A 24,621-nucleotide genomic window follows, 5' to 3' on the forward strand; every position below is an offset into this window, starting at 1 on the left:
TGACATCCTAAAGAGAATGCAGGGAACACAGAAACACCGAAGGAAGGCTGCGAGTAGCCAAAGCTCCATAGACACTTTACTATTGGAGTCAGAGGACACTGACAACACTCAAGTGATGGTCGCAGAGGGTACCTACAAATCAGGAACAGTTGAAAAGATCAGCCCACCCTACTCTGCATGGTGTCACAACTGAAGGCACAACTCCTGAACCTGGAGAAGAAAAGACAACAGACATTCTGATAGCTGTCTTTAAAGATCTAAAAGCCTATGATGTATAAGAGGAAATGGATTAGTTCAGTCATTTCCTCAGAGGCTAGAACTAGACCCACAGAGTATAAATCACAGGGAGGTAGACTGCAGGTCCAAATAATAGCCAGCTTTATATCTGAAGCTGGTCAACAACAGAGCAGCCTGCCTGGTGAAGGAGGCAGTTACATGGCACAGAGAACATGTGTCAGGGATGACCAGGTGATTTACAAAGGCCTCTTCTAAAACTGTTGAATTCTGACCCTAAAATTTATTTAGAGAAGGGCTGGTCTTCAAATGTAAAATTTTAAAAAGACTTCATTCGTTATCTAGAATTTTGAGAAGTATCAACCACACCCTTCTACTGAGCATTACCAGCTTTTAATAATGTGAACTTAATGATAAAAGATTAAAAATAAATTTTGATCTTCCAAGATTATAATTAGACACATATTAACACATATAATCTTTAAAATAAGCTGGCCAGCTAAGTGAGCTAATTAATCCTGACCAATGTAGGAAATGTTAGTCGTAACGGCTTACAAGAGCCAACACTGCACAATAGAGAGCTTGAAGACACATATGTAAAAACTACATTACTGCATCTGAAAATAAAATCGCACTTCGTCTTCTTGAGTAGCTACAAAAATGAGTGCTTGGAAACTTCTTGGCATAATTCTAAATTTAATCTCTGAGGAGATGTAGGTTAGAATAAAAAATGGATTCTGATTCAACCCATGGCAGCCGCTGCAGGAGCAGGACAACTAACTAAGGCTTTCTGCAGCTGAAGGCGCACATCCTCTATCCAAGTCCACGGGCCATGGGGATGATGGCTTTCCAGAGTCTGGGAGAGGCCTCATTCATGCCCCTGGCTGTCCCCAAACCTGAGCCCAAACTCAAGCTGGGCCTGAACACAGCAGGCAGTGAGCCATCTTTGCAGATCCTGATGAAAAGCCACCCTTCCGAATTTTCATTTCTTAAAGTAAATCTGCTTGTCTGGCAGTTTTCTGGTTGCTTTAGGGAAAGGCAAATACAAATGATAAACTTTATATGAAGAAAACAGTTGAACAAGAAGAGAAAGGGGCCTTTGTATTGGGCAGGGGAAATGCAGGAAATGCCGGGAAATGATATCAGCATTAAACACACACCACAGTGAGGAAGGGAGGCATGTACCAACAAACACACCTGAAATTCTGCATGAACTGCCGGAACTTGTCCGCCCTCTTTGCCAGTGGCACGATAATGTTGATGAGTGTGTTGGCCATGTTGAGCTTTTCTTGTTTTACTTTCATGATAGGGCCAAATGGTCGAAACAACACAAGTCGTCTGAATTCGTGCTTCTGCTCCCCTTTGAAGGTGAGCTCATACAGAGTGCCTTTATCCCTTTCGGTGCGGTAGATCCCTGTCAACAGAAATACAAGGATAGTTTCAAAAATTAACCTTGGCTGCTGAGTGTTTTTTATAGCTGAGATCTAGCACAAAATGCACCTTTGAAAACATTAAATTAAGATGAAATCTCTACATACAATAACTATTAGAAAACCCCAAATGCTCCCGTGTTAAAAAATCCCCAAAGAAATCAAAATCCCATCAATTTAAAAATCACATTTCTGAAGAGCTTCATAAACATGGAAAAAAGTTTGTAATGTCAGATACAAAACTGTATTTATACTAGAGGCATTCAAAAAAGGACTGTAAGGAAATATGCCAAAATAAGATTGGCTGTGATGTGGAATGGCGTGCTTTTTTTTTCTTTTCTGCTATTATCCACACTTTCAGCAAGATGATTAGATAAATATTATAATTATTCTACCTACTTAATTTTAAAAGAATGTTAAAATTATCTCTTAGATATTATAGCCATTTCAGATGAACTGACCATAGCAATTTTGGGGGTACTTTAGAGTGGCGCTGTGCAAGTTTCTGGAAGCATTAAAGCACACAACACATAAGATACCCAACACAATGGCAGGTGCACATCTTATTTAATTTCATATTGTCCTTCCTAACTCTGAGGAGCAGCACAGCTCAGTGCTCCAGAGCCAGACTACTTGGGAGATCTATTTACACCCCACCCCCAAATGAGCTCTACACCATGTCACTTGTACTAAAACACCACGGTCTTATTTGTCAGGTTGAAGTTGTGACCTGTCAACTCTCAGGATGAACCTCCTAAAGGCCTGATCCAACAGAATTTTTCTATCAAATAAGCAAACGATTCCCTGCTGCCTAGGTCCCATTGCCTGTCCAACATCACTGGTAATTGTGGGTGTTTTTCCTATAGTCAGAAGAATCTTGCAAAAATCCAGCCAATCACCAGATAAGCTCCCTTATCTTTCACCTCTGACTTGCCATGTTTTCTATTCCATCTTTCTTCCCTCCTCTTAATCCCACATTAGCTAGAATGCACCTTCCAGTCTTGGGAGAAGCTACAAAAGTACATCTCAGGGAAATACCCGCCTGCGGGGAGTCATAGCTCTCGACGCCTCTGATAAAGCACCCCTCCTTTCTTCCTCACTCCCTCTTCTCTTGTGGGCATAACAGGACTTCTCCACAAACACTGCTGGGTTCTCTTCCTCACTCTCTGCAGAATAGGAGCTTTTCCTTTTACAGCCCTTTTCCTGTTTACAGTCTCTTTGATCCTGTTCAAAGTCTGGATCTCCTTCAGGTGCCACAAAGAGGTGGAGTTTGGTACTGCAGATTTTCAAGGTAGTCTCATTTCTCACAGCTGTCCCAGGGGCCTGCCTCAAGATTCCAAATGCGCAACCTGCTGGCAGCCAGTCCGGATGATTTAAGGACCAGAGCACAGAGTTACAAGGACTGACTGCTCTTCGGAAGCCTCCATCGCTTCCTTGGGTAACAGGGCATACTGCTCAATGGCTCTGAGAATCAGGGCAGCTGAGAGAGGTTTTGCTGAGCTCATGCTGGAACAGAATCCAGAGTCCCTGCAGGGGTCATTCATGGAAGAAAGAAGAAGGTTCATTTCTTGGGAAGCTCAAAGGACTTCTCTGAAAACGTGAAGTGGTTCCTTTCAAAGTCTGTTAATTCTTTCAGGCAATTCGTGCTTGTGGAGGAAACAGGCTCTTCCCCACCTCTAACTGTTGTCTACAGCAGCTGGGGAAACCACCAAATTCCAGGGCAAAAATAAGGCTGGGCAAGTCAGCAAGGAGTTGCATTTGCTAATGGAGTGTGTCTGCACAGCTGAAACGGGCCTGCCAGGGGTCGCTGGCTGTGCCTTGTCAAACTTCTGTTATTGGGGTCAGCAAGCATACCTTTTTCACACAGCAAGAAACCTGCAAAAGGCTGCTGACAGTTTAACATGCAGATAAAAACGTATGTGAGCCAAAGATTGTTTTTTAACTGAGTCACTTTCTTTCTCAGCATTAGATAGGGATAAGAATCATAAAACATCTGAACCCACATATTTGAGAATACAGGTAGAAACATACACAAACCCATCTGAGAAGATGGACATCTACTTACAAAGAACCCAGAGAATGTAATAGTTCTTATCATAATGATTCTCCAGCACATAAGAGGAGCTGCCTTTCGCAGAGCATGTATCATCAGCCTGGGTGCGACAGGGTGGCAGCTTTGTTAAAATGGTTTCCAGGCCTGGCACTCCTTACTGGGAAGGCCAGAGCAGCCAGGCTAATCTTGCTCACCACAATGTCAGCTGCTTCCTCATCGTCTTCTACATCCCATGACTCGAAACAGTTATTACATCAACTTTTTAGCGTATTTCCCCATACTTTGCCTAATTAAATTAATGATGTCTTATAAATCTGATTCAGATCTCTTAATTCCCTCTATTTTAAATAAGTTATTTAAAACTCTCTTGCAACCTGTGTCCACTAAAACCCACACCTAGCCACCCACCCACCACACCCGCAGGCACATCCTCCCACACCTGCACACAGGCCCCCTCAGTCTGATTGTAACACACAGGACCACTCCTTAATGGATCCCTGTGCCTCCTGGAAATCTTCAGTGGTGGAAACACAAAGGGGCTGAGAGAAAAGGGGGACAGAAGCCTTCTGAGACAGAAATGATTTTTCAGCCAGTGAGGTGGCATGCACACCAGCAAATGCAAAGCAAACCAGCTTTGCATAGGATTGCATCATTTTTATGCATTATGTTAATTAGAGATCAAAATAAGAACTTCACAGCGAGCTTAGATTTTGGTTTAGATACCCTAACTGGCACCCTCTTTCCCCTTCTTTCTCTCCATAGATGCTAAGTTTACTTTCAGTTTGGTGTTTCTGTTTCCTGAGCAAGGTTCTTAGTGCTTGTAAGTAAAATCTTATTCTACTCAAGGACACCAGACTCTAGGATGACCAACTACATGGGGATACCTCCAGGCATCCAAGGTATAGTTCCCTGGTCTGCAGCAAATGGCTGTCCCTTTAGCAGGCCAGGAGCTAACCAGACATAGGCCCCCTCTCTAAAACCTGTCCTCAACATAGGACCTCAGAAATCAAGATGCTGGAGGTCAAGGAGGTACGACTCCTTACCCTCACACTCCTGCTACCTTCACTCAATATACGTGCATAGGTTGTGGCCCAGTCCTGCACTGCTGATCCCAGAAGTTTCTCCACTGTCATCCCTGCCTTTCCTACCTTCCCACATGGAGCCTGGGTCAGGTCTCCCAGCACAATAACTACAATCCTCTGCCAACCCGTGTCCTACTTCCAGGACCCAATCCATCCTGACATATCCTGTGGCCCTCAGCCTTCCTACAGTACCATTCTAATCCTGCTTCTCTCTCACAAGCTTCTTAGAGCCTAGAGAATAAAGTACCAACTCCATGTCCAGGCCTTCAAGACCCTCCATAATGTGACCTCAGTGTGCTATCCTAACTGCAGGCCTTATCCCTGCCTCACGAGAAATATGGGCTCTAGGCAAGCTGCTTCACAATGAGCATTTACAACTACTTTTTCCCCTTGGAGAAACTGGAACCCTCCTGAAAAGCTGGTGGGAAAATGGTACAGCCACAATGGAGAAGAGTTTGGCAGTTCTTCAAAAAGCTAAACATGGGATCAACATATGATCCAGCAGTTCCACTTCTGGGTATGTACCCAAAAGAAATGAAAGCAGAGACTTGAAGAGATACTTGTGCACACATGTTCATACACGCACTGCTTATAATACCAAAAGATGGCAACAGCCCAAACCTCAACCAAGAGATGAATGGACACAACACAGTAGACACACACAATGGACTACGACCCAGGCTTAAAAAGGAATGGGATTCTGACACATGCCACAACATGGATGAACCCTAAACCACGTGCTTGGTGAAATAAGCCAGACACAAAAGGACAGATATTGTATGGGTCCACTTATATGAGGAATCTAGATTAGTCAAATTGCTAGAGACAGAAAGCGGGCTGGTGGTTACCAGGGATTGGGGGAGCAGGAAATGGGGAGTTAGTAAATAATGGGCACAGAGTTTCAGTCTGACATGATGAAAAGGTTCTAGAAATGGGTAGTGTGATGGTGACACAATAATGTGAATATGCTTAATGTCACTGGACTGTACACTTAAAAATAGTTAAAATGGTAAATTTTACGTATACTTTACCACAATAACTGCTGAAAAGGCCTTGAATTTTCTCAAGACACATTTCCCCACCAGTCTACCTTTTTTGCCCTCCTAAATCTGACCCTTCTCCTTTGGGAGGATTCCCATGACGTTCTCAATCCAAAGTGGCCATTCAATCCTCCAAACACTCTGGTCTTCAGAGATTTTAAACTTTTCATTGCTGAACTAGTTTTTTGGCCCCTAAGGACTTTGGAGATCATCTAGGCCAGCCTTGTCATTCTACAGGTGAATAAACTGAGTCACAGGGCAGTTGTGATCTGCCTGTGTTCACCACACTTTTTAATGCCTGACTGGAACATACCATGTGTGAGCGTTTGCTCCCTAGAGGTCACTTTTCATATTCGACATTAACAGCTCAGAGCAGAGATGCAGGACCATGCAGAAGTCAGAATAAACAATATAAAGTCTGTCATAAAAACCACTGTTTGGCTCATTTACCCACAGATAATCTTCACATCCACCCTTAGAACTTTTCTTTTACTTTCACGCACAATTGTAACAGTTATTAAACAATAATCATCTAAATTCATAGTCTACAACACATTCAAAGTAGTAAATTTTAAGAGGAATTCTCATAAAAAAATCTTTCTACCAACAAAAGAAGAGTGTATGGGAAAAGGGGATCTAGAACTGGCAGAAACGCTGACAGTAGTACCTAGTGGTCTCCTGACAACAGTGCGGGGGAGGCAGAACATTATTTGTTTTTAATTAAAATGTCTGAGACACTGAATACAAAGAAAAAACACTCATGTAACTTGCCTTGAATATATCACTGTAAGAGCATATTCTCCTTACTCCTATTCAAGAAGACAAACAGAAATACCCGAGAAAGATTTTACTCCTAACATTAATTTTTAACTATTCTGGTGCTTTAGTGATTTTCAGTTAGAATATTCTGCTTAGCAGGAATATGTACCTCATTCCCAGACCCTGTGGGATAAACGAGACATTATTAGTGCCATCTGTTGCTGGCTCTGTTTTCTTAGGGAAAATAGTAGACATCTGACATTGTGAAAGAGATGTTCCTGAGAGTGCCCTGAACCTTCAAATGCTCAGGTACTCTACGTAAGAAATTCTCCCCATAAAAACCGAATAAAAAGTGACCACTCTAAAGCTCTTCCTCAGGTAGGGTAATGTCTGTATGAGCCTTGCTTTCTGCTGCATCACAGTGCATCCGTTCACAGTAACTTCTGGATGTGTCCCAACGCAAGTTTATTGTGGTTTTCGGCCTTAACCAAACATTTCTTTCGTCTGATAAGAAACAGTTGCACCACTGACTGATGCCCTTGCTGAAACAACTCCTGAATTGCCTCGTCTTACTTCTATTTATTGCATTTGGTATGTATTTGTTCTTGTTATAGAGCTATGCAAATTCATCACCTGGTTCTTAATCTATCAGAAATTTCTAAGAATCTCACTTTACTTAGAGCTCCTCCTTATTTTATCACTTCTACTAACAGTTGACTTTCTTTTCAGAGGCATTTTCGCCCCCCAAGACTACAACCTACCTGTCACTTCATGAAACCTCTCAGATGTCAGACAATAAATGGAAAGCAAAGGCATGTTATGATTCCAGCGCCCCGGTGGGCTGGGATCCTCACCAGGTCCCCGCCAGCCTGACAGGCTTCATATTCATGTGACATGGTTATTTTGATCCTTACTGATTTTTCCTATGGGTTATTTACTGTGGATTGTGTTTTATATTAGAAATATAAAAATGAACATAATCGCTGTGCTTTCAGAGAGAAAGGTAGATAGGTAAACAGCACAGCCATAAATGTATGATAAGCACCTAAGAGAGTCTACCTAAGGTGTAAGGGAACAGAAAGGAGGAAGTGTCTACCTGCCGGAAGGTGCAAACAGTTTGATAAAAGATGTTTCACCAGAACTGAAGACTGAGTGGGTGTTTGCCAAGACTGCAAAATCAGAGAGGGCATTCTATGGATAGATATCAGCATAAGCTAAGAGATAGAAAAAAGCAAAAACCAATGTGTTATGTATGGCAAACCTGAGGCAGTTCAGCAAGGCTGGAGTGCAAAAAGCTAGGTCTGGGACAAAGGTAGGAAGTGAAGCTGGGGGGACTCAGGTAGGGCACACCATGCTGGCCCACTAGGTCATCCTCATGGGCACGAACTCTGACCTGAAGCTCAGGGGTGTTAACAGGGGAGACGGGGACCACTTCAGCACCATCACCTTACAGCAGCGGGGTGGGGAGCAGAGCATCGAGGGACCACAGGGATTGAGATCAGATTGCAATGAGGAGAGAAGCACAATGATTCAGCAAGAAATGACAAAGCCCTAAACTGTGACAGTGCCAGGGGAGATGATGAGAAGTGGAAAAAACTCAAGAAAACGTGGTTAGAAAATGGGACAGCAAGTGAGGGAGAGGGAGAAAGGCAGTGTGACTCCAACCACAGGTGAGAAAAGGGTTTTGAGTCAAGCTTTGGAGAGGCTGATTTCAGGAGCCGCTGGAGGGGGACTGAAACGCAGCAGAGTGGCTTCTCTGGGACACACAGAGGTGGGTGTCCCCAGCCTGCAAGCTGAAGCTGTGGGTGTGGGTCAGACCATTCAGGACGTCTGTAAGGAGAGGAGAGGGAGCATGGGATGCAGGCCTGGGGTGTCCCAACCCCACAGGAGTTATGTGTGTGCATCAGCAAGGGAGGTGGAGAGGCCAGGAGAAGTGAGACAAATCACAGAAGGCAGAAGGCGGCACAGGCAGCCAGCGAGTGCGGGACTGCAGTGGTGCAAGTCTCATCAAGGTTAAGTACGACAAGGATGAAACTGACCCACGGGACGGCAAGTATGAGATCACTGGTGACCTCACCAATGAGGGCTTCAGAGAAGGGACAGAGCTGCAAGCCAGACATGAAGGATGATAACAGATGAAGTGGCAGGAATGAGTTGAGGGAGTTGAACATTTTCCTTTCATTTCCTTCAAGTTGTTGAGTTACTGTTGCCTGTGGACCTTTGCCCATTCTTTCCCCTCTGCCTGGGATGCTTTCCCTCAGGCCAGGGTACAACTGGATCCTTCTCACAAAGCCACCTCCTCAAAGAGGCCCTCTCTAGTCTCGTTCCCCACTCCCACCCTGCCCCATCACTCTGCCACCTCTCATCCATCACCTGCCTATTCATTACTGTTCCCACCACTACAAGGTAAGCACCAGGACAACCAGAATAAGTCTGCATCCCTAATGGAAATCCCTTGCAAAAAGGAAGGGCAGGAGGGAGGGAAGGAAGGTGCCTGGCTAAGAAGGGAATGAATGCAACAGAACAGTAACTAAGGGAACTTACAGAGTTGACAGTGTTTTCTTTTGTTACAAAAAATAGGAAAAAGAAACAACCCTTCATATGTTGAGAGGAAGGAACAAAGAGAAGTAGGCAATGAGGATACACAGATGGAATGAGAAAGTGGGAGGTATGTGGGACCAGCAGCCTTGAAAGGACATGGCCTTGGACAAAGCAGTATCACCTGCTCTCCAGAGCAGGGCAGAAATAAGAAAGCAAAGGGGCAGGTAGTGCAGGTTTGGGGCAAGAAGCCAAACAAAGGCATGAGAACTAACACTAAGTGAAGTGGGAGGGAGGCCAGGCCTCCCAGGTCATAAGGGGACCAAGGGTGGATATGGGCCCTGAGAGGGGTGCTGGGAGCCTGGATGGTGGCCAGAGGATGGGAGATAGCACAAAGTGCAGCCGGGCTGGAGATCAGAAATTTGTACTGATATCAGCACACATAGACCTTCAGGGGCTTTCCTCCAGCAGCACGAAGGACAGGTGGAGGAGGGGGCAAGACAGTGATCTAGGACTGGGCTCTGCAGGACAGGTGTGGAGGGCTGGGAAGAAAGTGGCCAAAGGAATCCATCATGGACTCCAGGCTAGAAAGGGAGGAGTAAGGCCTAAGGAAAGGAAGGTCAAAGGGCACGGAATGGCTCAGACTATGAATGAACAATGCGGAGAGTGAAGTCAGAAGTAATAATAGAAGTCATGGGGAAAAATGGATTTCTGATGATGTGTAAGTTTAATGAAAAATCAGGGCTCTTCCAGGAGATGACAAGGCCCAAGATGTGGCTGCCCTGGAAGTTGGCCTCTGCACTTTCCCTCTCTCTATGCCCTTGAGTTGGCCAGACCACATAATGTGCCCCTTGAGATCCCCAACTACACAGATCTCTTTTTCACCCTGAGTTCTTCAAGGACTGTGGCCTGTTATGAAGAAATAGTAGATCCATCTCTTTCCATAACTTTAAGAAACCAATGGTGAAAAATTACACAGACTAGATGTCTCCCTGAACTAAAGACAGTTTAAGGGGCTAGACAACAGCAGTGAGGACTAAGTAGGGAGTTCTGCAGGGATTCCAGAACAAACATCTGAGGGAAGTCAGAGTGGCCATTGTTGGGGCACGTTTCTGAATAGCTGGGGAACTTCCTGCCAATACACTGTACATCCAGGATGCTGTGGAAAAGCAGATATCTTTAGATATAGGTAGCAGCAATGAGAAGGAGTTAAAAGGTTAAAGAGCAGAGAATATGTGACAGTGTTACTGTCTCTGGTCAACCGCTGAGCTTGTCTGTACACAATTACTTAAGTGACTTACTGCCAAAATAGAGGATGTACTGCATTTACATTCCCCAACCCATGTCTATTTCTCAAACCACATTCACAAATTTCATCTTAGTTCTAAAAAAGTCTCCTAGGGGCACCTGTGTGGCTCAGTTGGTTCAGCGTACAACTTGATTTTGGCTCAGGTCCTGATCTCACGATAGTGAGATCTAGCCCCTTATTGAGTTTGAGCCCCACGTCAGGTCTGCCCTGGGTGTGGAGCCTGCTTAGGATTGCTTCTCCTCCTCCCTCTGTCCTTCCCCAACTCACACTCTTAACCTCTCTCAAAAACTAAAGACAAATAAAAAAAGCCTTCTAATGATGTAAGCCATTTACCCATTTCCTTTTACAGACAGGTGAACTAAGACCTTCATAGCAGTTAAATAAGGAGCCAGTTCAAGGTTCCAAATGGTATGCTCGAAGATGATGGGCAATCACTGCATTTCAAAGCATGTCATGGTAAGTCTCTTTAAAGGTAACTTAACTTTACCATCAAATGGGTGTTTATAATTCTTTCTTTTCTGTTCTTCCTTTCTTTTCAAGATTGACTATCAAGGACAGAAAAACACCAATAAAGATCACATCAGAAAGCTAATCAACTTTCCAAAGTATATCAGGAAAGTCAGTCTTAAAGTTCACCTTTGAAGATTAGTGTATTATTGATTCATTCATGGACAGCAATTTCCTCATCTTTAAGAAATGGGATTAATACCTATTTCTTCATAGAGCTGTTGTAGAGATTAAATAAATTAATACATGCAAATATGTATGCCTGGTACATGGGAAGTACTCAGTGATATCAGCAATAGCAATAACCTTAATAACTGTCATTACTACTATTATATTATTATGTCATCCCACTCTGCCCCATTAGCCATTTAATGCATTCCTGCTTTTGGTCAGACAGGTCAGGGCTCTGGTGCAAGCCCCACTCTTGCTATGCTCTACACTGGTCTTAAACATGCTTGGAGGCTGAATCTAATCACTCATTTTTAGAAATCATCATTGTGGATCCAGAGATATGGGGATTCTTGAATATTCTGGTAAAAAGCCTGGTAATACACAAATTAACATATATAATATTTAAGTCAAGGAAATTTTTAGAATATTGTAATAGGATTTTTTTAACTGTTGCTTGAGAAATCCATTTCTTTTTTTTTATTTAAAAACATTTTTTAAACATTTTTATTTATTTTTGAGAGACAGAGAGAGACAGAGCGTGAGCAGGGGAAGGTCAGAGAGAGAGGGACACACAGAATCCGAAGCAGGCTCCAGCCTCTGAGCTGTCAGCACAGAGCCTGATGCGGGGCTCGAACTCACAAACTGCGAGTTCATGACCTGAGCTGAAGTCGGACGCTCAACCAACTGAGCCACCCAGGCACCCGGAGAAATCCATTTCTAATGCATAATAACGACTGGAATTTTTAAAACATTGATCCCATAGCCCTTTATCAGATACCATGACCTTCAATCTGACTACAACCACCCCCTCATAACCTTCCTGGTTAGCAAAGCCCTTTACCATATCACACCTACATCCCAATCACTAACATAGTTCATACTTAGAACACTTTCCTTCCCTCTGCCAGACACACCCAGTCTCCTGGCTGTCGCTGACAGCTTCTGTGTTTGGCCAACACCTATGCCAGAGACTCACGGTCTAACTCTGGCTTCACTGTTCACTTTGTGCCACCTTAAATAAGATATTTAATGACACAGGGTTCCTACTTCCTAGTCTTAAAAATTGAATCACAGTCTATGTTCAAAGCATCAACATCAACTGCTTTGTGCTTCAGGGAAATTGCATCTCCTGTAAGTATTTATTCTATTTGACTAACTCATCTAATTAGTCAGTGGTAAAAATTCATTTTAGCTTTACAAAATAGGCTGTTAAGAGTGAGTCATTAGACATTTGGGGGAAGATACGTATATTTCTGTGGAACTTCTGAACTACATATAAACCACAGCAGGCTGAAGAGCAAGAAAAGAATCAGAAGACCTATAATATAGGTCACAATTTTCTACCATAATAGACACGAGTTGACTTGTATTTGTCTATGCCAGTAGAAACTGGAAAGCTTTAGAAAATACAGATTCTAGGGGTGCCTGGGTGGTTCAATCAGTTAAGCTCCCATCCCAAGGTCCAAACCTTGGCAGTGAAATCTGAATGATATATCATGTCCTCCAAACATTCCAGGGACACAAGGGTAGTAAGTAAGGGGAAGAGGATAGTGAATAATGGGATATGCTTCTGTTAACCCATAAATTCAGTCACTCATTCCTTCAACAATCCCTCAAAAAGCACTTTCCACTATTGGTAAAAGACTACAGTACATAAAGATGAATAAAACACTGACTCCCAGAAACGAGCAGCTACAGCACTGTGGTTAAGGCCAGGGGTGATGGTGAGAAACCCCTACTTCTGCTTGGGAGACTTAAGAATAGCTGCCTGGAGAGGCAAGCATCTGAGCGATGTTGAGGAGGAGAACGGTGTAGTAGGCAGACTCCATACAGGATGTGCGAGGGCTGGCAGGCTGACCAGCATATTCATTGGTGTACAATAGCACAGAAGAAGAATATGGTACATTCAGAAAACTACACAAGTTCAGTAAGGCTGAGAGAGGGGCCAGGTGAAGGACACAGCAAGACATGAAGCTCAAGGGCAGGTTCCAAATCACAATGGCCTTGTGAGTTACACTAAGGAGGACTTACTGTTTGGCACCACAGAGATTTTTGGGTTTTGTTTGGATATTGGTTTGTGGATTTTCTTATGTTTCAGGCAACCACTGTCAGAAAAATTTAACAATCTGAATCTTAAACTGTAAAAATGTATGTTCTATTCAGTGTAAAGTTTTGAAGACCCCCCCCTCCCCCATTGAGGTTAGCTTTCAATTGGAAGACTGAATCCTATGCACACTTTCCTCCACGTCCTTACAAACACACACAGACACAGATACACATCTCCACTGATCACCAAGGGAAAACACAACATGTAATGAGAGAGTAAAAAGTGTTTTCCCTTTGGGGTAAAAAGCACACTAAGAAACAACTTTAATACTAGTGGGAGCTGTGAGGTTTGTCAGCCCAACAGGAGCATCCTTTTTAATATACTAATCTGCTCAGAATGCCAAGCTACATTTTGGTCATACTGAACCCCTGTGAGGTAGCAAGTCATAAAGTGACACTTGATAACAAAGCCAGAGAAAGATCTTACAGAGATAATCTGACCCAAGAGAGAGACAGACATGAATTTTAATTCCATTCAACCATTAACTTGCTCTATGACTTTGGACAAAGTCAATTCTCAAAGCTTCAGTTTCCCCAAATGTACAACACAGGCACTAACAAAACACAACTCACTGGGTCCACGAAATAACAATAAACCAAAAGAAATACAATTTTTTAACCAGTTTATATTTCTATTTCCTAATTTTTTCCATTTCATTCTTATGTATTCACTCTGCAGCAGAAGATAAGACCTTAGCTCTGTTATCCTTTCCCATCCTAAACATAAACAAACATGTTTATATTCTTCCAATACACTTATCACCCTTGTTAGTTAAATTAGTATGTGGTTCAGAAGAATCACAATTGTAATCTTAGGATTAAGAGAGCCACTGTCTCTATAAAATTCCTACAGCAACTTTAGTAACATATCATAACACTGATGTATATTGAAGCACAGAAACAATTCCATAGGAAGGCAAAACAATGTGCTCTATAAGACAGGCGGTTTTCCAGTGACAGTTTAATATAAGGAATTTTTTTAACTTAGAAAATCTATAAAAATAGATAATATTTAACCTATGTAGAAGGTACTCCCTAAATATTTTTTCTCAAGTAAGTCATGATGGATTATTTGGTCTATGCTACTGTACCCTGCAGCCTTCAATCTGTGTGGGTCTGTGACTGCTTTGCTTAAGAGAGCACATGAAGTGATGTGGTTTCCACTTTGTTTTCTGGAACACATAAGAAGTTAAACTACCCTGAGGTTGCCATGCTATCAAGAAGCCACACTGCAAGGACAAGCCATGCATAGGCAATCCAGTTAGCAGTCCTGGTCCTCAGGACATCATAGCCCAGCTGCCAGACCTGGGAGTGAATGAGCATTCAGATGATTCAAGTCCATTCAAGCCCCTACCTGTCAGCCCCAGCCTTCTAGCCTTCCTAGATGGAGCCCCAAACATGCTGTAGCAAGACAAGCCATCCCCACTGTGCCCTTTCTGATTCCCTGACCCATATAATCTGTTACCACATGAAAATGATGACCTCAAGCAACTAAATTCTGGGATAATTTGTATTGCAGCAATAATAACTGGAACGTATTTCATAATAGCATGTAAATACATAAATGTGCTATGCTGCTCACTAACAGCACATGAAAACATTATCAGTTACTGTGCTCATAGTATTACTGACATCCCCTTGTGACTCACTAGGCATGTACCAGAATGTAAGGCCACTGGACCTGAGTATGGAACTGGGCAGAAGGAGTTCCCCAGATAGGACTAAAATTTTCCTCAGAAAGAAGTTCTGGGGGGCTCCTAGGTGGCTCAGTCTGTTAAGTACCCAACTCTTGATTTCAACTCAAGTCATGATCTCAGGGTAGTGAGACTGACCTGAGTCCCACACAGGGCTCCATGCTGGGTGTGGAGCCTGCTTAAGAATCTCTCTCTCCTCTTCTCACTCTGGCCCCTTCCCTCCCCCACAGGAACACAGGCGCAGCTCTCTCTCTCTAAGAAAAAAAAGGAAGCTCTGGATCCACAAAACACATGGACAAATGTTGGCAGCTGAGACCCCCAAACCCCATAAAATTCAGCATGGCTACAATAAATTTAACCTAGAAAACCTTTCAAGTAGATGATATAAAACTTTTACTTCGGCTATAACATCACACAAATAAACAAAGACCCCTTGGTTAAGTAGCTACTGATACCTATTTTGCATTTAATCTCTTGGTGAATTCTCTAAAATAAAAATGTACCTTGGTTATATAAATAGTTAACTTGAGAGACAGAAACTAACATATCAATAATTATCTTGAGTCTAAGTAGTCCACACATACCAGGTAAAAGGAGAGACTGGCAGAGTGGTTAAGAAAGAAACAAGCACAACGATAGGCTGTTTACAAAAAACTCACTTCAAATTCAATAAATGACTTAGGTAACTTGAAGGAAAAAGGATGGAGAAAGATATATCATGCAAACATTAACAAAAAAGGAGTGGCTATGTGAGGTAAAGCAGACTTCAAGAATGAAGAAAATTACTAGAGACAGAGGGACATCACAAAATGATAAAAGGTTCAATCCACGGAGAAGACACAATGATCCTACACGTGTGTACCCCAAACAACAGAGTCTCAAAAGACAGAAGAAAAACTGATGAAGATGAAAGGTGAAAGAGACAATTCTATAATTATCGTTGGGAACATCTATCCCCTTGTCAGCAACGGAGAGAACCACCAGACATCCCAGGTGTCCTTGTGTCTTTCAGTGGGACGTCGTCTTCATGGCCAGGGTCTCGCTGTTTCCCCCACCATGTGAGGTGAGTGGCTGCCTGTGCAAGTAGACGGAGGCCCCAGGGCACATGGGCCCGATGGGGAGGCTGGCCTCAGGGCAACATCAGCCAGCTTGTGGGACTGGGACACCCTCATCGCCCCAGAGGGCTGGCATGTCCCTAAACATCTGCCCTGTGCAGTGGGCTGTCAGGAAAGCATAGGTCACCTGTGGCTCCTTCAAAGGATTCCATGGGCCCCAGAGGGGTCCTCTTTCTTGCCGGCCCATGCGCCACTTTCTCCAATGTGGGAGGGCACTCAGGTTGATGTCAGAATCACTGAGGCCCTTGGAGGCACGCGAGGTGCTGCAGTGGGCATTGGAGCCACCCGAGACCTCCCGTGGGGAAGAGTTCCCGCCCAAATTTCCCATGATGGGCATTGGAGGAAGAGGCTGGGCCCGGGGCTACTTGGCTGGACACTAGACAGCTTTGGCATAGCGGGTAGAGAGTCCCTGAGGAGTGCTGGCAGCTTGGCCGGGATCCCGGGTGGCACACAGGGCTCGTGGCTCCCAGCTCTTCCTGATGGGCCCACTCCTGGTGGATGCGTGTCCTTATGGGGCCACGGGGTCTTCCCCCAACTGGATAGGGCTTTGCCTGCCAATGGCTTCTTGGTCAGTGCCCCGACCCAGGGCATGCCAGGGTTTTTGTCCCATGCACCCTCTTCCCAATGAGGTTGAAGTCGCTGGGGAACCGTGCTGGCCCCTCTCCCTGCACTAACCCAAAATCAGGAAGATACGAACAGCACAATCAACCAACAGGATCTCACTCACAGAGAATATTCCACCCAACAACAGCATAATACACTTATTTTTCAAGCACCCATAGAACATTCAATAAGACAGACTATATCTTGGGCCATAAAACAAACCAAAAATTTGAAAAGAATTGAAATTATACAGAGTGTGCTCTCTGATCATAATGGATTCAAAGTAGAAACTAATAATGGAAGATAAGAAAATCCCTGAACACTTAGAAATTAAGTAACACACTTCTAAATAATCCATGGATCAAAAAGGAAGTCTCAGAGATTTTGAAAAATACATTCCAGTAAATAGTTAACTTGCTCTAAAAGGTTGTTAGATATAGAAGAGATGATACTCAGAACATCTACCAAGGATAATTATTTTGAAACAATCGACTTTATTTTTCTGACAGTGGTACACAGTCTGGTATCTGTTAAGCCAAACCTAGTTCAATAATAAAAGTGTAAGTGTGCTTCGACATCCTAGATTAGTGCCTGGCACATTATAGGTGCTCAGTAAATTGTTGATTCATTCATCATTGAATGAATCAATGTTCACTCTCTCTGTGGGGACTGAGAGGCAGTGGACAGCAGCACAGACCCCAGAGCCAGGGTTCCCAGGTTCAAGTTCCAGTTATGTATTCCTGAGCAAGCAACTGGGCCTTTCTTTACTCCTGTGTCCTCACTTGTAAAATAAGGATGACCAGAATAAAAGACCTATCTCATAGGGACTGCAGTGTGGATAGAAGTACATGTATAACACACAATATCTTACCTGGGGACATTACCTAGAGATATTACCTAGGGATGTGGGAAGAAAGACCTGCATTCTCTCACCCCAGCAAAGGTCACGTACTAGTACCTTTGAGAGGTCAAATATATTTCATGATGTTCTACCAAAGAGTATCACAATTTCCAGGAACCAGCCCCTGGAACAGGTACTGGTTCAAGAATCATTCCTTGAAAGGCTATTCCAGCTCTAGATCTGCCAACTCCTTTAGAGCAGTGGCTTATAACTGTGGTGGCACACTGGAATCACCTGGGGAGCTTTAAAAATACTGATGCCCAGCCCCCAACCAAGAGGCTGATTTAATTAGTCTGTAGTGCAGCCTGTGCACCCCAAGAGATTGTAATGTGCAGGCAAGGTTAAAAAGCACTGCTCTAGGGGAATATAATTTCAATGCTTCTACATCTAGGGATTCCCAAATGGAGGCAAAGTCATTGACAGACAGTCACGGGGCACTAGTACTCTTCAGAGTGATGCTAGGAGTTAAGTAATGACAGAAATAATGCCTCCCCTTTCTCCACCACTGAACTGCTCTATTACTCCAAACTGCATCAGTAAAGGAGTGTTAATGTTGCAGGGGCCTAATGTGACACAGGTTTTTATCCCTCGAAAGCTTCATAGTCAAATGAAACTGGAGTGAACAACATGAAACCAGGAAAGAACCAGCCCTCTGCACTTGTCATTCTCCTTAAAAGGGCCGTTAAGTACATGGTGCATCTTTGCCATGTGCTTACCAGTAATGATCTTGATAAGCCCTGGTGTTCCCTATTATATAACATCCATTTTAGGTGGTTAGTGTTTGGACAGTGGACACTTCCATGAAAAAAATGTGAAGACGAAATACTGGCAGCATGAGAACATCATGAGCATGGTCTCAGGCATGACTGCTCTTATGAGATGGGGTTGGTTATGATGTAGAGATGGAACGGGGAAGAGACAGGTGGAAATACACTTGGAGACGGGCCCATCTATAAAACATGTGTAAAAATTGTCTTCTGGGTCCAGGGCCCCGTCCACTCCAATAAATATGGCAGACTTCACAGCTGTCACTGACATAGATAAGGCACCTCAAGGGCCACTGCTATAAAAGACTCCAGGCTGTCTTTCTTCATATGAGTCTCTTCTCTGAGTAGACCAAGAGGAAGGCCTCTAAAGACTGGAGGACTCAATCCATGGTGAGAACCAGGGTTCTCAAAGTGTTATTTGGGGGTCAGTGGTCCAGGTGCCCTGTAGCCTGGTCTTTGGTTTTATTAATGTCAATAATTTGATACAGCTGGATTTCTTCTTCTTTCTCTTCCATTATTATTGTATTGTAAGATCTGGATATTTCATCCCTCTGATTTTTCTCATTAATTCTGTCTTATTCTCCTACATTTGCTTATGATATCTTAACTGTAATAACTGAGGCTTACAAAGAAATTTGGTGCCACACAAAAGGAATACAGTTCAAAAGCGTAAGAAGTAAAATTATAACCAAGCAAATACCCAGAATGAAGGGATGTTCATGCAGATACAGATACAGAAAACCTGGACAGTTAGTATTCTGCATTAAGTTCCCTCAGAAGCTATGAAATTTAACAAGAACCTGAAGGCAGAGCCACATCTCTTGACTTGGGTGAAGAAGATTCCTGTCCATGAATCACAGTAATGCCTATCTTCAGGAGTTTTCTTGCATACTGGGACTCATAAAGAACAGGTGTGATATAAACAACAGGATGAGGTACCTCTTTGTGACAGAGCCCTTAAAGAATAATTCTCAATATTGTAGGCTTACTTTCCTAAGTTTAAATTATAAATAACTACAGCAATGCATATTTCAGTTGCCTCCTTAAATTCTGATAGTGTATTTTATACAAACCTAGCAAACAGCTCAGATGCTGAAGCATCACTGGGTATCTTTAATTCTCTAAGCTAGAGATCTGACATCTAGCACTGAGGAGAAAAATGAGTACAAGCAAGGGCTCGTTCCTCTTGTTTCACATCCCACCAAGTCTACCCCAGTAGTGAGATCTGGACCTGACCACACTGGCGAGGCCAAGGGGGAATCTTTACTCCTCTTAAATGGTTAAACTGAAGTTTTCACACAGCATCAAGTGCAGGCAGGAGCAATGCATCCCACGCCCACTCTCCACTGCTCTGGGTCTTGCTCACTAATTAGAGGCACACCAGGGCCATGCGCTTGGTAGGTTCCACCTGCAAAGGGTCATCCCTGCACAATCACCTAAAATGTTTCCCATTGCTGGAAACATCAAAGTAAACTTCTTTTTCCAAATGCTAAAGGCTGTCAGTAATCAGACACTAGCCTTAGAATGTGACAGATTCTCACGTGTGGCTAATAAAATCACAATGACTCTTACAGTCACATCTTTCTCCCATCCAGCCATGCTGACCGCTGCTCCAGTCTGCTGAGCCCCTCTGTGCTTTGGATTTTCCCCCTCACAATCTGCCCCATACTCCCAGTCAGCACCTTACTGATCACTATCCTGTTTTTATCTTTGTGTGTTTACAATGTCTTTTTCCCAACTAGAATAGGGGTTTTGTCTTATTTTAAAATTTTGGCTACATCCTAGGCCTAACAAATGGGGAGGCACTCAGCAACTCAGTAACCACATGTGGACAGGTATGACTTAGGGAGTGCAATGCAGCTGGGGATATAGCATCACAGACCTTTAGCTGATTACCCTGACCAAGGACTTTGGCAAAGCTTCCCTAACTCCCCTTGACTCCCAAATAACAGTGTGAGGAAGCACCCAAGTGGGCCTAGGAAGCACCCTTGGGAAAGAGAGTGCACATCTGGGGACATAAATACATTCTCAGTCAAAATTCATTCTATATCCTCGACAACCAGCACAGTAGCTGGAGCATGGAAAGTGCTCAGCTCATTTTGCTATGTGATTATGGAATGCATTACATCACTAGAACACTGGTGCTCCAAAGCAACTTGGAATTTGTCAACAAACATATATCAATCCCATTTTATGTGCAAAGTTACAAATTATGGAGATACAGGGATGAAACAATATTTTCTCTTCCTACGTAAATTTTTAACACACCCTGATGTATTCAAAATAATTAACTCCTTAAGGGTAAAAAATGCTGGTAGGAGTGGAGGGGATCTTTTTCTGTACACTATACCTGATAGGACAGAGGTAAAACACATGCATTGACACATGAGCTCTTTCCACCAGCTCTAAATATCTTATGTTGCTCACATTAAATACACACACACACACGTATCCCTGTACACATATACACAAAGCTCAGAATTAACTACTGCTCTGTTTCATTCTCTCCTTCACTGCTCAGCATCTAGATCAGCACTGTCAAACAAAATTTTCTGCAATGACAGAAATGTTCTTAATCTGTGCTGCCAAATGGCTACTGGGCACTTGAAATGTGGCTAGAGAAAGTGAGTAACTGAATTTTAAATTTCATATAATTTTAATTTTAAATAGCCATATGTGGTGAGGGGCTACCCTGTAGCACAGAGCAGTTCTTTTTTTTTTTTTTTTTTTTTTTTATTTTTTTTTTTTTTAATATATGAAATTTACTGTCAAATTGGTTTCCATACAACACCCAGTGCTCATCTCAAAAGGTGCCCTCCTCAATACCCATCACCCACCCTGCCCTCCCTCCCACCCCCCATCAACCCTCAGTTTGTTCTCAGTTTTTAACAGTCTCTTATGCTTTGGCTCTCTCCCACTCTAACCTCTTTTTTTTTTTTTTTTTCCCTTCCCCTCCCCCATGGGTTTCTGTTACGTTTTTCAGGATCCACATAAGAGTGAAACCATATGGTATCTGTCTTTCTCTGTATGGCTTATTTCACTTAGCATCACACTCTCCAGTTCCATCCATGCTGCTACAAAACGCCATATTTCATTTTTTCTCATTGCCACGTAGTATTCCATTGTGTATATAAACCACAATTTCTTTATCCATTCATCAGTTGATGGACATTTAGGCTCTTTCCATAATTTGGCTATTGTTGAGAGTGCTGCTATAAACATTGGGGTACAAGTGCCCCTATGCATCAGTACTCCTGTATCCCTTGGATAAATTCCTAGCAGTGCTATTGCTGGGTCATAGGGTAGGTCTATTTTTAATTTTCTGAGGAACCTCCACACTGCTTTCCAGAGCGGCTGCACCAATTTGCATTCCCACCAACAGTGCAAGAGGGTTCCCGTCTCTCCACATCCTCTCCAGCATCTATAGTCTCCTGATTTCTTCATTTTGGCCACTCTGACTGGTGTGAGGTGGTATCTGAGTGTGGTTTTGATTTGTATTTCCCTGATGAGGAGCGACGTTGAACATCTTTTCATGTGCCTGTTGGCCATCCGGATGTCTTCTTTAGAGAAGTGTCTATTCATGTTTTCTGCCCATTTCTTCACTGGGTTATTTGTTTTTCGGGTGTGGAGTTTGATGAGCTCTTTATAGATTTTGGATACTAGCCCTTTGTCCGATGTGTCATTTGCAAATATCTTTTCCCATTCCGTTGGTTGCCTTTTAGTTTTGTTGGTTGTTTCCTTTGCTGTGCAGAAGCTTTTAATCTTCATAAGGTCCCAGTAATTCACTTTTGCTTTTAATTCCCTTGCCTTTGGGGATGTGCCGAGTAAGAGATTGCTACGGCTGAGGTCAGAGAGGTCTTTTCCTGCTTTCTCCTCTAAGGTTTTGATGGTTTCCTGTCTCACATTCAGGTCCTTTATCCATTTTGAGTTTATTTTTGTGAATGGTGTGAGAAAGTGGTCTAGTTTCAACCTTCTGCATGTTGCTGTCCAGTTCTCCCAGCACCATTTGTTAAAGAGACTGTCTTTTTTCCATTGGATGTTCTTTCCTGCTTTGTCAAAAATGAGTTGGCCATACGTTTGTGGGTCTAGTTCTGGGGTTTCTATTCGATTCCATTGGTCTATGTGTCTGTTTTTATGCCAATACCATGCTGTCTTGATGATGACAGCTTTGTAGTAGAGGCTAAAGTCTGGGATTGTGATGCCTCCTGCTTTGGTCTTCTTCTTCAAAATTACTTTGGCTATTCGGGGCCTTTTGTGGTTCCATATGAATTTTAGGATTGCTTGTTCTAGTTTCGAGAAGAATGCTGGTGCAATTTTGATTGGGATTGCATTGAATGTGTAGATAGCTTTGGGTAGTATTGACATTTTGACAATATTTATTTTTCCAATCCATGAGCAGGGAATGTCTTTCCATTTCTTTATATCTTCTTCAATTACCTGCATAAGCTTTCTATAGTTTTCAGCATACAGATCTTTTACATCTTTGGTTAGATTTATTCCTAGGTATTTTATGCTTCTTGGTGCAATTGTGAATGGGATCAGTTTCTTTATTTGTCTTTCTGTTGCTTCATTGTTAGTGTATAAGAATGCAACTGATTTCTGTACATTGATTTTGTATCCTGCAACTTTGCTGAATTCATGTATCAGTTCTAACAGACTTTTGGTGGAGTCTATCGGATTTTCCATGTATAATATCATGTCATCTGCAAAAAGCGAAAGCTTGACTTCATCTTTGCCAATTTTGATGCCTTTGATTTCCTTTTGTTGTCTGATTGCTGATGCTAGAACTTCCAGCACTATATTAAACAACAGCGGTGAGAGTGGGCATCCCTGTCGTGTTCCTGATCTCAGGGAAAAAGCTCTCAGTTTTTCCCCATTGAGGATGATGTTAGCTGTGGGCTTTTCATAAATGGCTTTTATGATCTTTAAGTATGTTCCTTCTATCCCGACTTTCTCCAGGGTTTTTATTAAGAAAGGGTGCTGGATTTTGTCAAAGGCCTTTTCTGCATCGATTGACAGGATCATATGGTTCTTCTCTTTTTTTTTGTTAATGTGATGTATCACGTTGATCGATTTGCGAATGTTGAACCAGCCCTGCATCCCAGGAATGAATCCCACTTGATCATGGTGAATAATTCTTTTTATATGCTGTTGAATTCGATTTGCTAGTATCTTATTGAGAATTTTTGCATCCATATTCATCAGAGATATTGGCCTGTAGTTCTCTTTTTTTACTGGGTCTCTGTCTGGTTTAGGAATCAAAGTAATACTGGCTTCATAGAATGAGTCTGGAAGTTTTCCTTCCCTTTCTATTTCTTGGAATAGCTTGAGAAGGATAGGTATTATCTCTGCTTTAAACGTCTGGTAGAACTCCCCTGGGAAGCCATCTGGTCCTGGACTCTTATTTGTTGGGAGATTTTTGATAACCGATTCAATTTCTTCGCTGGTTATGGGTCTGTTCAAGCTTTCTATTTCCTCCTGATTGAGTTTTGGAAGAGTGTGGGTGTTTAGGAATGTGTCCATTTCTTCAAGGTTGTCCAATTTGTTGGCATATAATTTTTCATAGTATTCCCTGATAATTGTTTGTATCTCTGAGGGATTGGTTGTAATCATTCCATTTTCATTCATGATTTTATCTATTTGGGTCATCTCCCTTTTCTTTTTGAGAAGCCTGGCTAGAGGTTTGTCAATTTTGTTTATTTTTTCAAAAAACCAACTCTTGGTTTCGTTGATCTGCTCTACAGTTTTTTTAGATTCTATATTGTTTATTTCTGCTCTGATCTTTATTATTTCTCTTCTTCTGCTGGGTTTAGGCTGCCTTTGCTGTTCTGCTTCTATTTCCTTTAGGTGTGCTGTTAGATTTTGTATTTGGGATTTTTCTTGTTTCTTGAGATAGGCCTGGATTGCAATGTATTTTCCTCTCAGGACTGCCTTCGCTGCGTCCCAAAGTGTTTGGATTGTTGTATTTTCATTTTCGTTTGTTTCCATATATTTTTTAATTTCTTCTCTAATTGCCTGGTTGACCCACTCATTCGTTAGTAGGGTGTTCTTTAACCTCCATGCTTTTGGAGGTTTTCCAGACTTTTTCCTGTGGTTGATTTCAAGCTTCATAGCATTGTGGTCTGAAAGTATGCATGGTATAATTTCAATTCTTGTAAACTTATGAAGGGCTGTTTTGTGACCCAGTATATGATCTATCTTGGAGAATGTTCCATGTGCACTCGAGAAGAAAGTATATTCTGTTGCTTTGGGATGCAGAGTTCTAAATATATCTGTCAAGTCCATCTGATCCAATGTATCATTCAGGGCCCT

General features: G+C 42.6%; 1 protein-coding gene and 1 long non-coding RNA gene across 14 annotated transcripts in view; one reads left to right on the forward strand and one right to left on the reverse strand.

The window, feature by feature from the left end:
* Window positions 1-24,621, reverse strand: part of CSGALNACT1 (chondroitin sulfate N-acetylgalactosaminyltransferase 1) — a 354,851-nt gene that overhangs the window by 43,595 nt on the left and 286,635 nt on the right. For all 12 annotated transcript variants that reach the window (XM_058720460.1, XM_058720464.1, XM_058720462.1 and 9 more), the window contains one exon: window positions 1,432-1,648. In XM_058720460.1, the coding sequence (XP_058576443.1) occupies window positions 1,432-1,648 (217 nt within the window). The remainder of the gene's footprint in view (window positions 1-1,431; window positions 1,649-24,621) is intronic.
* LOC131506657 (uncharacterized) lies at window positions 8,709-11,106 on the forward strand. Of its 2 annotated transcripts, none has more exons than XR_009259083.1 (3): window positions 8,709-9,004; window positions 10,795-10,901; window positions 10,986-11,106. It is a non-coding gene; the product is annotated as an uncharacterized LOC131506657 (long non-coding RNA). The 2 variants fall into 2 exon arrangements; XR_009259085.1 differs by lacking the exon at window positions 8,709-9,004 and adding an exon at window positions 9,789-9,857.

This window comes from Neofelis nebulosa, chromosome 3, assembly GCF_028018385.1.
Source record: "Neofelis nebulosa isolate mNeoNeb1 chromosome 3, mNeoNeb1.pri, whole genome shotgun sequence".
Lineage (NCBI taxonomy): Eukaryota > Metazoa > Chordata > Mammalia > Carnivora > Felidae > Neofelis > Neofelis nebulosa.